General features: G+C 34.0%; 1 protein-coding gene across 3 annotated transcripts in view; it reads right to left on the reverse strand.

Moving 5' to 3' along the window:
• Positions 1 to 214: 214 nt before the first annotated feature.
• Positions 215 to 16,741, reverse strand: part of LOC137835243 (probable leucine-rich repeat receptor-like serine/threonine-protein kinase At3g14840) — a 43,267-nt gene continuing 26,740 nt past the window's right edge. For all 3 annotated transcript variants that reach the window (XM_068643651.1, XM_068643650.1, XM_068643649.1), the window contains 12 exons: positions 15,177 to 15,239; positions 15,010 to 15,075; positions 14,888 to 14,923; positions 14,761 to 14,801; positions 6,901 to 7,274; positions 6,604 to 6,799; positions 6,369 to 6,515; positions 1,969 to 2,087; positions 1,671 to 1,881; positions 1,333 to 1,570; positions 1,024 to 1,174; positions 215 to 836 (listed from right to left, as the gene is read on the reverse strand). In XM_068643651.1, coding sequence (XP_068499752.1) covers positions 453 to 836; positions 1,024 to 1,174; positions 1,333 to 1,570; positions 1,671 to 1,881; positions 1,969 to 2,087; positions 6,369 to 6,515; positions 6,604 to 6,799; positions 6,901 to 7,274; positions 14,761 to 14,801; positions 14,888 to 14,923; positions 15,010 to 15,075; positions 15,177 to 15,239 — 2,026 coding nt within the window. In that variant the 3' untranslated portion in view covers positions 215 to 452. The remainder of the gene's footprint in view (positions 837 to 1,023; positions 1,175 to 1,332; positions 1,571 to 1,670; positions 1,882 to 1,968; positions 2,088 to 6,368; positions 6,516 to 6,603; positions 6,800 to 6,900; positions 7,275 to 14,760; positions 14,802 to 14,887; positions 14,924 to 15,009; positions 15,076 to 15,176; positions 15,240 to 16,741) is intronic.

The following is a 16,741-nucleotide window of genomic DNA, read 5'->3' on the forward strand; positions in this document are numbered from 1 at the left end:
AACAATGAGGACTTGTTTATTAACCATAATTTCACCTTTTTTACTAAGCCATTGTAATGTCTCAAGTCTAGTGGTAACATGCTCTTCTAATTATTTTAAGTGTTGTAAGGTTGTGGGTTGCATCCACCAAAACCAAGAACCGGATTGGCTGATACTTGTTATTATAAACGACATTCTATGAGTATAGAACCTGAAGAATATCAACAACCGGGAATGTCATACAGAAAGGTTTCGATAGATTGAATTGAATACAAGAGAGAAAGTATTTTACAGAATATCAAAAAAAGCCTACGTACCACCAGAAGAAACCCACCTTCTAAAAGCAATCCTTAAAAGAAATAACTAACAATAGTTATTTCAGTTATTTTTTACGTAACGAATTACAAAATATTCACAACAAAAGGATATAACAAGTATAGAATACATATCATCTACTAAGTGGTGATAATTATCTAATGACTCTTCTCTTGGAAAGAAGAATCCATGTTGATAGAATATAGACCTATATCAGACATAGATGCTGAAGTTTCACCCATTGAGATGCTCTCTTCTTGAGTTTCATGAGTTATATTTTTCTCTCTCATACGGTAATATTGTTGCATCTCCAACTTCTTTCCATCTAATACTTCACTTGTATCTAATACCACCTCTAGAACATTAGTTTTTCCTTCAAGCATGCATACAACTGAAGTCATGGTGGGTCTATGCATTGAAGAAACTTGCGTACATAATAGAGCCACATTAATCATTACCACTACTTCATCTTTTCTGAAATCCTTACCCAACCTCTCATCAACTAGGTCCATTAGATCACTTTGTTTTTTCAAGAGATGGACCTTGAAAAACAAAATAGAAACAGCTTAGTTCTAATAAACTAAAATCAACATATAGACTTGTGGTTTTTTGTTCTTCAAATGCTGCACTACATTAATATTGAATGATATTTTTAATAATGAAACAAAAAATTTCTTAGATACAATCATATGGGTATGGAAGTTGGAGATCCATGAGAGTAAAACTTACCAAATCAACGAGAGAGAAACATTCTTCCTTTGACCAATTCATGTTATTACTTTTTCCGCTAACAATTTCTAGTGCAACAATACCAAAACTATACACATCTGCTTTATCAGTTAAATAACCATGCATCGCATATTCTGGAGCCATGTATCCACTGCAGTGTTAAAAACTCACATTAACAGTTGAGAATGCAATTTTAAAGTCAAATTAAATTTACCAAAAGAATTTCATAGCGCATGTAATCTTTATATATAAAACGATAAAATATTACTAAAAACATTAATAAAAACATACTAATATATAATAACTCACTAGGTGCCAGCTACTCGGGTAGTTATGTGTGTGTAGCCCTCTTCATCAAGTTTGGCCAAACCAAAATCAGATATCTTTGGGTTGAGATCTTTGTCTAGTAACACATTAGTGGCTTTGATGTCCCTGTGAACTATCTTCAGCCTTGACTCTCCATGGAGGTAAGCCAAACCTCTAGCAATACCAACACAGATCTTTTGCCTTGTTGACCAATTCAGCTTCAATCCAAATTTTTCTGGTTCTGCATTTTCATTAGTCACAAAAAGTAGAGGACATAGTATATTGAAATTTGTAGATTATTAATAGAGTTAACAAACTTAACATAAACAAAAGAAAATTACCAAATAAAGCACGAGCAAGACTGTTGTTTTCCATGTATTCATATATTAGCATCAACTGATTTCCCTCCATACAACAACCATAAAGTTTAACTAGACAAGGGTGTTGCAAAGCAGAAATCATGCCAATTTCATTTATAAACTCACGATTCCCTTGTTTTGATTTAGAAGAAAGTTGTTTAACTGCTATTACCGTGCCATCTGAGAGAACACCCTGCATTTTCAGCTTTGATTAAAGTATTGCTTTATGTTTGGAAAGTTATTAATAAGTCATATACAAAATGTTGAAAATCGAGAATACCTTGTATACAGGACCAAAACCTCCTTCTCCAATCTTGAAGCTAATATCAAAGTTTTTAGTTGCAGCTTTGATTTTTCTTAAGCTAAATAAGCCAGTTTGGAAATCTACACCCATTAGTTCTGTTGAGACAGAAAAAAAGCATAAATATGTTGTGACATAATTAAAACCATAATTTGTATACTACCTATAGTAGTTTATAAGATATTATAAGTTATGCAAGCAAATGCATAAATAGTTGGGAAAAATATTGCCAAAAAAAAAGTGAAATTTATGTCACAATAGATAAACTTACTACTTTAAATAGGCTAAGAACTAATTTCAGTTTCAAAATAAGCATTGTTTAAACCTTAATAATCAGTGTCATTCAATACTTTATATTTTGGTAACAAGGTAAACACCATATTTTTTTTCCTTTATTAATTCTTGAGTCGGTAATAAACAGATCAAAATGGTAATTTAGTATCAAAACTTTTTTCTTTATTTTCTCTTAGAGATGTCAAAATACGATATTGGCGATCAAATTTATGTAATGGAACAAATTAAGGATGATCATATCTTTAAAAGAAAGTGTTAATAACAATATATATACAAACCTATTAATATATTAGAAATAGATCAAGTCTAACTAATAAAAGCTAGCCTAAGTGAGAAGGATTATTTAAAGAGTATTTTGGATATATTCTTGAAACATCTTATGTGAAATTTGATGCGCATTTAACTTACTCTAAGTGTGTATTAATTCCATGGTTTGTTTAAGTACACTAAGGTAAATCAGTATAAAGGTGAGACTCGAAGCCAAGTTCCTTGAAAAATGTTCATAGAAGCTTTAACCATTATACCAGTCAAGTTTTGTTGTCATGTTATGATTATTATTATACTTAAAAGTATGATTATCAATATTAATATAATTAATAAAATAAAAATTAACAACATTATTCATATATTTAATATTATTATTATTAATATTATTAATATTGTTAAATATTATGAATATTGTTAAATATTATGAATAATTATTATGATAATAGTTGGTAGGTAATAGAGATTCGTGGGTGATAGTTCGTAGGTAATAGAGATTTGTGGGTAATAGTTGGTAGGTAATAGAGATTCGTAGGTAAAAGTTGTACATAATAAGATCTGTGGGTAATAGTTGGTAGATAATGTTGAATTTACTTACGGATTCAGAATTTGTGGGTAATGTTTGTAAGTAATGTTGTCTGTGGGTAATATCCGTAAGTAATGTTGAATTTACCTACGAATTCAGATTCGTGGGTGGATATCCGTAGATAATACTGATTTTTTTTGTATTGTGTATATACGGCTTAAATACTGGGGACAACCACAGGGGATATTATGGTACAGTGCAAAACTTTTAAATTAGGAGATCGATGTGGTGTTAGACATAGAAAGCACAAGGAACGCTGAAATGATCAAGTATCAAGGCACATTAGCTACAATCATTTGTCAAAAACTAATTGAAGCTCAAGTTTTGGTCTTGGTTAATTAGCAATAGCAAATTTTGTGGTTGTAGGTTCACTAAAGAAGGTTTGGTGGCTACAAACTATGAACAGAGAATAAAACTGATGACGGCTTTGAGTTTAATGCTAACAAATTCCTCCCTTAAACTCAAACCTTTCATATTCTTCATTCAGATTGTTTTTCTGATCGTCATCACCCACATTTCCAATATTTTCCCAACAGTCACCACACTGTTTTGGATTAGAAGCAACTTTGGTCTTCTTCACTGCACCAACCCATGCAAAGTTCTGGATTGAAATAATTTTAGTCTCCCAAACAAAATCTTTTGCACTTTCACCCTCTGAATTAAAAGGATTTAAGAAAGATTGTGGCTTCAATTAGCTTGGACATAATTATTAGACCATATATCCCTTTCAGATGATGCCTTGAAAGCATTCCATTTATTGTCTTTTCCCAAATCAAAACCATTATTGTCACAAAGAACTTTACTGCACCTTGCAGTCATACTATCTGAAGTATTATTTCTTACACTCTCATCAACAATAACAAAAGATGGAAGATACTTTTCATTGACCTTTGGTTCTGCCCTTAGCTTCTTGATAGCTTCAAGGGATTGTAATTATAATGGCCTTCTAATTTGGATTGTAATTCATTCACCTTTTCTTTTTGTGCCAAAAGTAACAAATGGAGTTCTTCAACTTGATTGACTCTACTTTCTTTGTCTTTCTCCATATCAACATATTTTTCTTCCAACTTTGTAAACCTTCTTTCCAGGTTATCAAATTTTGCTTCAACACCTCCAATTGAGATATCATGACACTCCTTTCATTTAGGAGATTGTGCGTTTCATTATTCAGTAAATTGCACAATTCTTCCAAGCTACTTGATTTTTCCCTTAAACCTTCAAGCTCAATTTTTTCATCACAAAGGGACTTCTCCAACAATGTACTCTTTAAGTTGAGTTTGAACATTTGATTCTTTGTCATCTCCACATTTGCAAGAACACGTTCATTTTTTGTCCTTCAAGTGCAAAATTTGGTCTTTCATAAAAACCGAATAGCCTTTCTCTAGTAATTGTCCCATACTGAGAATGTTATTCTTCAAATCAGGTACATAATAAACATCCTTCATAGTGCCTTGTTTTCCATCCTTTTGAGAAAAACATATTTTTCCCCGACCTTTGATGGGAACCTTTGTTGAGTCTCTAAAAGACACATGTCCATCTTCTAGCTCTTCTATATCAAGAAATAGGTGTTTGTGCCCACACATATGATTACTAGCACCAGTGTCTAGATACAATATCATGTCACTATCTAGAGTGACATCTTCATTGGCCATCATGAGAATTCCTTCCTCTTTTGTCTCATCTTCCTCCACTAAATTTGAATTTTCTTCCACTCTCTTCTTGGCATAGCACTCCTTTGCATAGTGTTTATATTTGTCACAATTGTAACATTCAACATTTGAACGATGTGAACGACCACCACGATCACGACCTCGTCCACACCAGTTTTGTTGGTTCATTTGTCCCTTTTTGTTTCCATGACCACGACCTCCGTTGTGATCAAAACCTCAACCTCCACGTCCATGTCCTCTTCCTCGGTTATGTTGCGCGTACATCACCTTGTCTTCCTCGGTTATGTTGCATCTTTGTTTGTAAGGCTTCCTCCAAGACTTCTTGCTTCTTTCTCTTTCGTTGTTCATGTGATTCAAGAGAACTAGAGAGATCATCAATGGTCATCTCTTCCAAGTTTCTTGACTCCTCAATTGCACATACAACATTTTCAAAGACCGAAGAATTTTCTCCACAACCATTGCATCCGTGAGAGTCTCTCCATTACGTTTGAGTTGATTGGCTACCGTTTTCACACGAGTGATGTAACTAGATACATCTTCTGAATCCTTCATCTTCATGGCCTCCAACTCACCTTGTAGAGTTTGAAGACGAATTGGTTTAACTCAGACTACACCCTTTAACACCTTTTCCAAGATGTCCCATGCTTCCTTTGAAGTGGATGCACCAACAATCTTCTCAAACATTGCCTCATCAATGTTGCCTTATCTTTTGATCGTGTCTCTTTCAACCTTTTGTTTTGGGCCGCCGAGTAACCAGTGGTATCCCATAAGAGCTTTCATTTCGATGCTTCAATTATCATAATTGGCCATCTTTGTTAACTGAGGAAGGGACATATTATTGGTTACTGACCATAGCTCTTATACCAATTTGTGAACAGAGAATATAACTTTTATTTCACTACTACTTTTCATATAAGAATACAGTCTCTATAAATAGTCTTACAATAGAATTTTCAAATTCTACATTCTCTCTCATCAAAGCTATACTATAAATTACATTTAAAATCACAATATAAATGACATTCAAAACTAAGATTAAATCTAATAATTATTGACCATTCAAATTTTTAAATAAAGCTGATGACGGCTTTGAGTTTAATGCTAACACAAACATGTCTCACTACAACTTATGTTATAACTCCTAATGTTGTCTTGGAAGTGAATTATTTGGGAGGGGGAAAGTGTTCTAGTGTAGGAAACAACGTAGGTGTAGTAATCCCAATTTGTGGAGTACTAAAGAAAACAATAACCTTTGGAAATCTTCTTTTGCAATTTTCGGACTTTTTGCATTGTTGGCTTATTTTTTAAAAGTTTATACTTATTTTTTGTAAAGTTTATACAGGTTTATCCGTCTTAAACTCTTCTTATTGTATAAAGGTTAAAATATCCTTTAAATACTCAAATTTATCTTTTTAGTATTTTTTATATGGGTTACAACATTCCTTCTATGCTCTTTTTATTTTATTATTTTTTGTCTGATAAAAAAATTCTTTACTTTTAAATCTATTTATTTTATGCTGGTAAAATAAGTTTATGGCAAAACAAATTTATAAATGATAATTTACCTTTTTCTAACGATACCTTTCTTTTTAAACATCCTTTCCACCAAGCTATGGCAAATATTATGATGATAACAAGTGCTCCAGTAACTATAATTGCAACAATATAATGCATAGGTACACCATCTTTATTTTTCTCTTGGGGTGTAAAATCTGTTTCATTATGACAAAAATAAATTAGTTATATTAGATCATATGAGGTGATGGGCGAGAAAAACAATGATGGAGAAGTAGCACTAACCAGGATCAACAGATATAGCAGATATGAGAGGACCATGAACTGATCCAAATGGTATACCAGTAGTCCCTTTTCCAGCCCACTGCAAGCGAATCTCTAAGGTACTGCTATTTACTGTAGCAGTGAACTTTTTTATGATTGCTTTACCAACTCCTCCTGCTTCTTTTGCAATATTGAAATCCTTCAGCACCAACTTTCTCTGCAATATTTCAATCCAAACACAAATGGCTCATGAAGAACAAAAGGAAGTTGTTAACATTAGCATGTGGTGGACAATGGTAAGATGATAAAACCATGCACCTGAACATAGATGTCAAATACACGTCTTCCCAAGCTGCTATATGTTTGATCATCAGTGAACATTATTTCTGCAAAATGAAGGCTTATTGTGTAGCTTCCATTTCCCATGCAAAATGCATAATATGTGAGAGAAAGGGGAGAAACACGTGCATCCATATATAATTCGCCATTGTTGATGTCAAGCTTTGTTGTATTAGACCAAGTATAGTAGTCCACACGACCACTATCAAAGAAATGACCAGTGTTGCTAAATACCCAATTTGATCCTGTTCGACGAAATCTTGCTGGGCCAGCTTCTTGTGAATCATCATCATATTTTATGTTTCCATTAGATATTAACTTCCCTCCACAATTTACATGAAGAGAATACCAAGCTGGGACAACCAAAAAATGGTGAAAAACTAATGTAAGGAATCAAGCATAATAAGAAGATTGTTATAAGAAAAATATTAAAAGCAAATTTTTCATACTTACGTATATAAAACTCAATTTTTTGTTTCATCTTAAATATGAAGGGAAAAAATAGAGAGTCTAACTGAATTATACAAGCCTGGGAATGGGAAACTGGTAATTTCTAATTGTCAATATATATGACAAAGATAACATACCAAAGATAAGAGTACTTGACAAGTACATCGCTTTCATGAAAAATAAAAATGAGAACATGATTAATATCTGTGATTCAAAATTGAAAAGAATAGTAAAATCTTTGTTGAGTAAAAGAAAAAAGAAATAAAGAAAAGAATGAGACCCATTATTTGTTTTCTTTCTTTCTTTGATTTTGATGTGTTTTTTCCCATCAACCTTTTGTTAAAAGGACAGTGATATGAATCACTAATTCTGGAAGTAAATATTTAGTCTACAACCAATAGTTGGAAATAATGAAAAACAAACTGGCACTTTATAGAACAAAAATAAGCACAAAAATACCAATCAAGTGTAATCAAAATTTGCCGATAAAATAAAGTGCAATCAAAATTGATACAAAGACCCCGGTACGTAGTTGTAACTAGGTTTGTAATTCATAGGAAATCATTGACAAATACCATCCATGATCATAACGAGTGGAATTATTCAAATGACTATAAGCATATGTTGGAAAGTGATTATCTAGGCAATATCATATCAACATACTAAGATATTTATATCATACTAAAATTGGACAAGTTCAAATAATAAAGCATTAGATAAATATTATGTTGATCTCATCATCGATTAATCAACTCACCTCAATAATACTCTTTAGCGCGGATTTTTTACACTAACGAAAACTTTGCCTAGGACGTGGAGGTATGGAGGCTAGTTTCTTCTTCTCCAACTTTCCTCATGTTCAAAATTAAAGGGATATGTGGAATATTTTTCAGCGGTGGGGACGGATTAAAGATATCTTCATTTCAAGCAGATTGAATATTAAAAGACAGAAGTTTGGCTTTTGTAAGATTTCAAGAGGTGGTAGATGTTGATGTGCTTGAAAGAAGACTAAATGTCATATGGATTGGGACTTTGAAGTTAAGGGTGAACAAACCAAAATATAGGAGGTCATAGGGGACAAGGAAGGAGTGGAATGAAAGCCATGGACCAACTCAACAAAAGAAGGAATGGAGACAGAAGGAATACCGTCAAACTTATGCACAGGTGGTGGGTAAGGAAAGTCGTCATACGCTCAATTAGTCAGTGAGAAAGGAGACCGATAGGAATGTTCAAGTAGTCAAGGAACAAAGTAGGATTCATATCAGAGTTGAAATGGAAGATACAAAATGGTTGAAGAACAGTTATATTGGAAAAGTGGCGGATGCTGGGAAGGTGCAAAAGGTTTTTTTTTTATCAGCAATAAAAAATAAATAAATGGGGACCACTTCAGGGGTGGTCCAACCCTTTTACAAGAACACCTAGAATCTAACTCCTAACTTGGCACCCAAAATTGTCGGACAACGGACCAACCAAACCAAGCGCTAACTAGCTTTACCGAATCAGCCGTATACATGCCAAAGGATCCATAACCCAACAGGGGTAGGAAAACTAAACTTCGCGGGACTTTGCAGCAATCCAAGACCATACCTTTACTTGCGCAGAGGCAAAAACTTCTAACACATCTGCCACTCCTCCATTAAAGACGATCGAGTTCCTATGCTTCCAAATTTCACTCACAATTCCAACCCAAATTGCCCCCCAAACATCATTAACTGAAACTGATGCCTGACTCATCCTGAATTGGATAAAATTTTGCATAGGATCCAAATGGATTACGAACGACACTCCAAGCCACTCAAAGCAAAGACACCAGACCCTCCAAGAAAAGTCACAAACGGAGAACAAGTGACTCGACGACTCTTCAACCTTCCCACACAAGCAGCAAACAGGGTTTTCAACCACCACCCCGCGCCTTACCAAATTAATGAAGGAGAGCTTTTTTATGGAGGGGTTCAAATTTATCAGGGTGAGGAGGTATCTATGGGGGCTTTATGTGCTGCTGTCTGGAGAATCGGTAAAGGTCCTGCAAAAATCTCTTGAAGAAAATAAGGATTTGTTCGCTGAAATCTTTGAATCGGTAGTGCTATGGGAGGATAAATGTGAAGTTTTAGAAAAGATTGTGTGGGTCATATGTAGAGTAATACCTCTCAGGTTTTGGAACAAGTTGTGTTTTGAACAAGTCGTCGCTCAAATAGGGTCATTGGTAGAGATCGACGCTGCTACATTAGAACAAGTGTGTTTGGATTGGGGAGTGGATTTAGAGTGATTTGAGAGGAAAGTGTAAAGAAAGTGAGGTTGTTTGGATTAGGGTATATTAGAGTGGATTTGTGAGGAAAGTTTATTGAAGTTTGTGTGTGATAAGATGGTTGTAAAGAGATTTTTATCTTTTTTAAATTGTATAAAATGTAAGTTTACAAATTTACCCTTTTCTTAAAAAAATATTTTCACAAATCAAATAAAAATTAAAATTAATTTTTATTTTTATTTTTGTTAATATTATTATTTAATAAATTTATTTTAATTATTATTAAATATTTAATTTATATTTATTGTTAATAATTTATTATTATTATTATAATATATATTTTTGTTAAATATTATTGATCAAATATTTCATTTAAAAAAATATAAATGTATTTAAAATTATTTCTATATTATATAATATTATTATTTTTTATATTTAATACTATTATTATATAAATTATCCTTTGTTATAAATAATTATATTTATTAATATAATTTTATTATTATAATTAATTATTATTAATAATATTATTAAATACTTTTATAACATCAAGGGTAATATGGTTAATTCACATAATCTTTGCGACTTTCTTGGCAAATCTTTGGGCACCCGTGAAGATGAAAAAATGTGTTTTAGCACCTTTCTTCGCTCGCCAATACACGGAAATCAGTAAAAACAAACGCACATAATCTGTGCCTTTCTTTCTTCGTATACAGTGAACAACCAAAAACAAACAAAGTCTAAGTGTATGCCAGGGTAGAAGGAGGCTAGAGTAAGTAAAAAGGTGTCAACGGCTAGTGGGAGAGAGAAAGATTTTAACCTAATAGTAGATGGATCAATTAAGTCTCAATCACATGAGGGGAGTGCTTTTAGTGTTTTTTTGAGTCTGGGCCTAATGGAGGTGGAAGTAGAACAGACAGGGGGTGTCACAAGTAGCAACTTCACAGGGCACATCTAACGGCGTCGAGGATGACGGCGGTTTCGGGACTATGAAGGGCCACTCAGCATACCAGAAGGGGAAGTCAGTTGAGGGTAATCCTGGTGGTGACACTCAAAGTCATATCAACCGCTTATCTGATAGTGTGGTTGAGAACTATAATAGGTTGTTTTGGATGAATAATGAGCACTCTGAAGCTTTTAGAATCTGAAATATTGGAAAGGAGTTGGGTTTCTCTTTCTCGGGAGAAGATGATGTTGTTATAGGTCAATTACATGCGTTGGAGGTTAGAGATAAATCAGCTATTAGGAGGGTGAGCACAAGCAGGGTGTTGAAAAGTTTGTCTGATGATGAAGATAATTAGTATGAATATAAGAGGAGTAGAGGGTAAGAATAAAAAGAAATATTTGTGTGAGCTTATTCTTAAAGAACAAGTGGATGTGGTGTGTTTACAGGAGACAAAAAGTAAGGAGTTGAGAATGGAAGGAATTTACAAAATGTGGGGTACAAACGAGGTAGAATGGGTAGAGAACGGAAACGTTAATAACGCTAGAAGGGTGATTACAATGTGGAGGGAAAACTGCTTTATGTTTTGTAAGGTATTTAACGGGCATAATTACAGTATAATCGAAGGATAGTGGAGGTTATGAGAGGCTTTTCAGGTTACTTTTGTTATGTATAACTCTGGTTCTCTGTCAGACAAAATAGTGGTGTGGGATGAGGTTCAAGAGAGGAGAAGGAAGTCAAATACAAAGGCATGGTGCGTGGTCGGGGATTTTAACTCTATCAGGAGGGTTGGAGAAAGAAGGAATGTGGGTTTGGATGGTGACCACCGTAGGGAGATGAAAAGGTTTAATGATTTTATTGAAGGTTCAGAGTTGTTTGATATTCTGATGGCGAGAAGAAAATATACGTGGTACAAGCCAAATGGCATGATAAAGAGTAGAATAGATCGGATTTTAGTGTCAAAGGAATGGTTGGATAAGTGGCCAGACAATAGGTATCAGGTCGCAGACAGGTCAATGTCTGATCATTGTGCCTTGGTTTTGAATAGGACCAACACAGACTAGGGTCCGAAACGTTCAGGAGTTTGGATGTTTGGCTTAAGGAAACAAGTTTAAGGTTTTTGTTCGTAATAAATGGGCTAGTTATGAAATGTAAAGAAGTGGGATCTTCGTTTTTAAAGAGAAGCTGAAGAAGTTGAAATCTGATTTAAAAGTTTGGAATAGAGAGGTCTTCGACAATGTTTTCTAGTAGAGCGGATATTTAGAGGAGAATTCAAGAGCTTGATGCAAGGGATGGTGAAAGTGAGTTGGATGAGGTAGGAAGGGAGGAGAGAATGTGGCTTTTATCATAGCAAAGACGTAATAATCACAGTAAAGAAGTTATTCTTCAGCAGAAAGCTCATTTTAGATGGTTCAAGCAGGGGGACTCGAATACAAAGTACTTTCATTCGGTCATTAAATGGAGAAGAGTAAGGAATGGTTTGTGCGGGCTGAGAAACAAGGGTCAATGGTATGAGGAGAAGGTCAGAGAGTACTACAAAGAAAGGTTTTCTAGGGAAGTATGCCAAAGAGTCAAGTTAGATAAGGTAGGGTTCAATAGAATTACAGACGAAGACAATGTTTTGTTGGTAGGAAGGATATCTGAAGAGGAAGTTAAGAGGGCAGTTTGGAGCTATGATAGTGACAAAAGCCCAGGGCCTGATGGATTCAATTTCGGGTTCATTAAGTTTCGTTGATAAGAGATTAAGGATGACATCATAAGAGCAGTTCATAGTTTTGAGGATGACAGAGATGGCCAAGGGGGACAAATGCGTCTTTTATTTCTTTGATTCCTAAAGTTGATAATCCATAACATCTGAAGGATTTTAGACCAATTTCTCTGGTTGGATGCTTATGTAAAATTGTGGCAAAAATTTTATCCCTGAGGATGAAGAAAGTGTTACACAAGGTTATTGACACTAGACAGTCTGCATTCTTGAAGGGTAGCGGGATACTGGATAGCGTTCTAGTAGCAAATGAAGTGCCAGAAGAAGTCAAGAGGAGAAAGAGCAGTTGTGTTTTCTTCAAAGTCAACTACGAGAAGGCGTACGACTCAGTTGTTTGGGAGTTTATCTATTACATGTTGGAGAGGCTAGGTTTCTGTGGCAAGTGGATTGGTTGGATAAGAGTTTGTCTTGAGTCATCATCGGTGTCTGTGTTAGTTAATGGGAGCCCTACTAAGGAGTTTAAACCAAGGAAGGGGTTGAGATAAAGAGATCCCCTAGCTCTGTTTCTTCTCCTCACAACGATCGAAGGTTTAGCAGGAGCTATAAGGAAGGCGGTTGAGATAGAATTGCTAGAAAGTGTGGAGATCAGAGGTAAGTCTATAAAGGTTAATATGCTTCAGTATGTGGACAACACTTTTTTCTGTAAGGCGAAAGCTCAAAGTGTATTTGTTATCAAGGCTATTCTAAATTGCTTCTAATTAGCCTTAAGTTTAAAGGTTAATTTTCAAAAGAGCAATGTTAGAGGGATCGGATGCAGCTCCCTATTGGTACAACAGTTTGCGACTATTTTGAATTGTGAGACGATGAAGACTCTGTTTAAATATTTGGGCTTGCCGGTAGGTGGTTGTCATAAAAGAAGTAAGTTTTGGGAAGAAGTGGTGGAAAAAGTGAGGAAAAGATTAAGCAGATGGAAAGGTAAGTTTATATCTATAGCAGATAGACTATGCTTGATTAAATCAGTGTTGTCTGCTCTTCCTTTGTTTTTCTTGTCCTTGTATAAAATGCCGGTTGTGGTGATGAAGGAATTAGTGAGGTTACAAAGGAAATTTTTATGCAGATGGGGTTCGAAAGCAGGAAAATAGCGTGGGCATCGTGGAAAAAGGTTTGTGAGCCTAAAGAGGTGGGAGGGCTTGGCATGATCGATATAAGACAGTTCAATATTGCTTTGCTAGGAAAGTGGATATGGAGGTTGGGCTATGAAAAGACGGATTTTTGGAAAGAAGTTCTAAATTCAAAATATGGAGAATGGAGGGAACTTCAGAGTCATAAAAGAAGTAGTTCCGACTCTCTATGGTGGAGGAATTTGAAGGAGGTTTGGTATCTTGATGAATGGAAAGATAATTTTGAGGATACTTTTTCTTGGGAGGTTGGGAACGAGAGGGAGGTAAGGCTGTGGGAGGATAGATGGGTCGGCAATACGAATCTCAAAGATGCCTTTCCGAGACTGTTTACCATTTGCTTTACCAAGGAGTCTTCCATTTGGCACGCAGGAGAGAGGTCAGAAAATTCAGAGGTGACCTGAAAGATAGAGTGGAGAAGGAATCTATTTGAATGGGAACGGGATTTGGAACAACAGTTGATGCAAATTTTGGGAGCTCAGAGGGTTATGATGGATAAGGAGGATCCTTGGGCTTGAAAAGGCAAAGAGTCAGTTGGGTTCACGGTTAAATCCGCGTACAAAATTCTTGAAGAAGATGTTTGGGGCGGAGAGGGAGTTGTACAGGGATTTTTGGAGGTTGAATGCATAACCATCTTCACATCTCACAGCATGGAGGGTTCTGGAAGACAAAATAGCGTCTAACACAAATTTGGCTAGAAGGGGGATTTGTATGACTACTAATGTGTGTTGTTTGTGCGGGTAGGAAGAGGAAACCACGTCTCACATTTTTTGTACTTCTAGAGTCGCTTGGTTCGTGTGGTCCAAGTGTTATGAGTGGATGGAGTTGGTATCGACAGATCATAGGGAGCTAAAAAAACATTTCAGAAGCTTCAGGATGAGCGGTGTCAAGGATAATGTTAATCAGATACGGGGAAGTGTGTGGATAGCAGTTGTAGAAGAGTTGTGGTTACATAGGAATAAGCGGATTTTCAGAGGTGGCAGAATAGATTACATTGAAATCTTCACTTCGGCACAGATGAAGGCTTTGACATGGGTAACGACTAAAGCGCATGGTGTAAGTTTTTCGTATTTTGATTGGTGCCTTGAGCCTTTAATTTGTATGATGTCAGTCAATTTTTCTAGGAGACAGTTAGCATGAGTAACAGGTATTTGCTTTTAGGTTTTTAGTTGCTGCAAGGAGGTTTAATATTTAAAGCATCAGGTAGGTCTTTTGTATAAAGGTTGAGATATCTCTGAAATACCTCCTATTTATTCATTTGTTTCTTGCCGATAAAAAAAATATATTAATATTTGAAACTTATAACATATAAACTTACTTTTAGGGCATTTATTGTTGTCTAAACATGAAACCATTCCCCTGAGAAAATAATAGACATGCTAAGTCAGTAGCATAAGATATACTTATAGATGAGATTAATTTAGCAGGAGTAATACAAATCTTACGAGTCATTTCCCTTCAAAGATGATGCAAACAAGTTCCTAAGGCACGTAGTAAATGGATAAGGCTCAGATAATATCTCAAAATTTTCAAAATAATAGAAATATGATAAGGAAAAGACTCTTACACACTTCCCTGTTGACATGTCAATTGCTCTGGATTTTCGATGCTCAAATTGTTATATGAGAGATCGCTGTGTCAATTTATGCATGTGATCAATTTAGAACCACAGATGAAACTAATTAATAATTTAATTTAACAAATCATATATAAGTTGCACTTCGAATTACTTACGTATAATCTGGCCTATCTATCCAGTTGGGTAGTGGTCCAGTGAAAAGATTTCCAGTTAAATATCTAAGTAAAACAAATTTTAAAAAATCAATTTACAGATTCATAAATTAGTGATAAATTATCCATTTGATGAATATAAAACTTATTTCCAAATTATTTGATGTTTCCAAGAAAAATATGTATAACTTAAAAAAGTTTCATCTTATTAATATATTTTTTAATCTAGACTACTAGAAAAAAATAATCCTACAAGAAAATAATGACATAGAAACCAATTTTAAAAACAAAAAATAATTAGTTGCTATAGTGAATAGATTAGATACCATTATAGAAACTAAAAAAAACTTTTGGTTTCTAAATTCATTTTTATTATTGTTAAATGGTTTCTAAATTGGTATCTAATTAGCTACCAAACTTTTTGCTACCAAATTTAGAATCTAAATAATTGGTAGTCAAAACCTTGGTAGCTAATTAGATACCAATTTAGAAACTATTTAACAATAATATAAACTAATTTAGAAACCAAATCTTTTTTAATCTCTAAAATGGTCTATAATTTAATCACTATAGCAACTAATTATTCTTGATCTTTAAAATTGATTTTTATTTCATGATTTTCTTGTAGTGAGTATTTACTAATCTCTCTATTTGTTCCCTTTTAAATAATTTTTGTTTTTATTTGTTATTTTCAAATTTTAATATATAAAATATTAATTACTTTTTTTTCATTTATATCCTTACCATTCACTTAAAATTTAATGAGTTTACATAAAAATAACCATTTGGTATGTTTTATGGGTTTGGTTCCATGCAGGTCACTTATGCAGGATAAAGTATAGATCACATGTTGGTAGAGGTCTAGTTTCTAACTAAAGATCATAAACCATTGGACCTGGTGAAGGAGAAGTAAAAGTGGATCGTGTTATGAAAAATACAAAGAAGGAGAAAACAAGTAGTTAAAATTTAAATCATCACATAATTATTTTTCAGGCTTCTCTTGCTACACTTTTTGGGCCTATTATGTTGTAATAATAGGGATTTGATATATACGCTCCCTTCTATACGAGGAGGAGGGCTCTCTTTTTTTATATGCTCAGAGGTATTTGCCTCTAACATTCTTTTGATATACATATACAGATTATAATATCTTTAATTGTAAATCAATATTCTTTATCAATAAAAAATATAAAAATAATCACAAGTTTAACGTTTCTTTTTATATATCTCATATCATTTATCTCAATCCATATATTCAAAGTTTAAAATCTTTCTAAAATTCTTTAATATTATTGTCCACTATAAAAAGGTTCCTAAAATTGTATACTTCCTTTGGAAAAAAAACTAAATACACTATGTTTAACTCCATTGAGGAGTTTAAAATCCTAAAATTATTTAATATTAACGTCCAGTGTAAAAATACTCGTTAAAAAGTCCTTTGGAAAAGACCAATTATAGTTTATATCAAATGTGATACTCACGATGCTATTAGGGGTTGTCAAGATCTTTTTACCACGTATCTTTAAACGTAGAAGTGGTGAATTTATGAGTGTTTTTACTATTTTTAA

This window comes from Phaseolus vulgaris, chromosome 5 (assembly GCF_000499845.2).
Source record: "Phaseolus vulgaris cultivar G19833 chromosome 5, P. vulgaris v2.0, whole genome shotgun sequence".
NCBI classification, from domain to species: domain Eukaryota; kingdom Viridiplantae; phylum Streptophyta; class Magnoliopsida; order Fabales; family Fabaceae; genus Phaseolus; species Phaseolus vulgaris.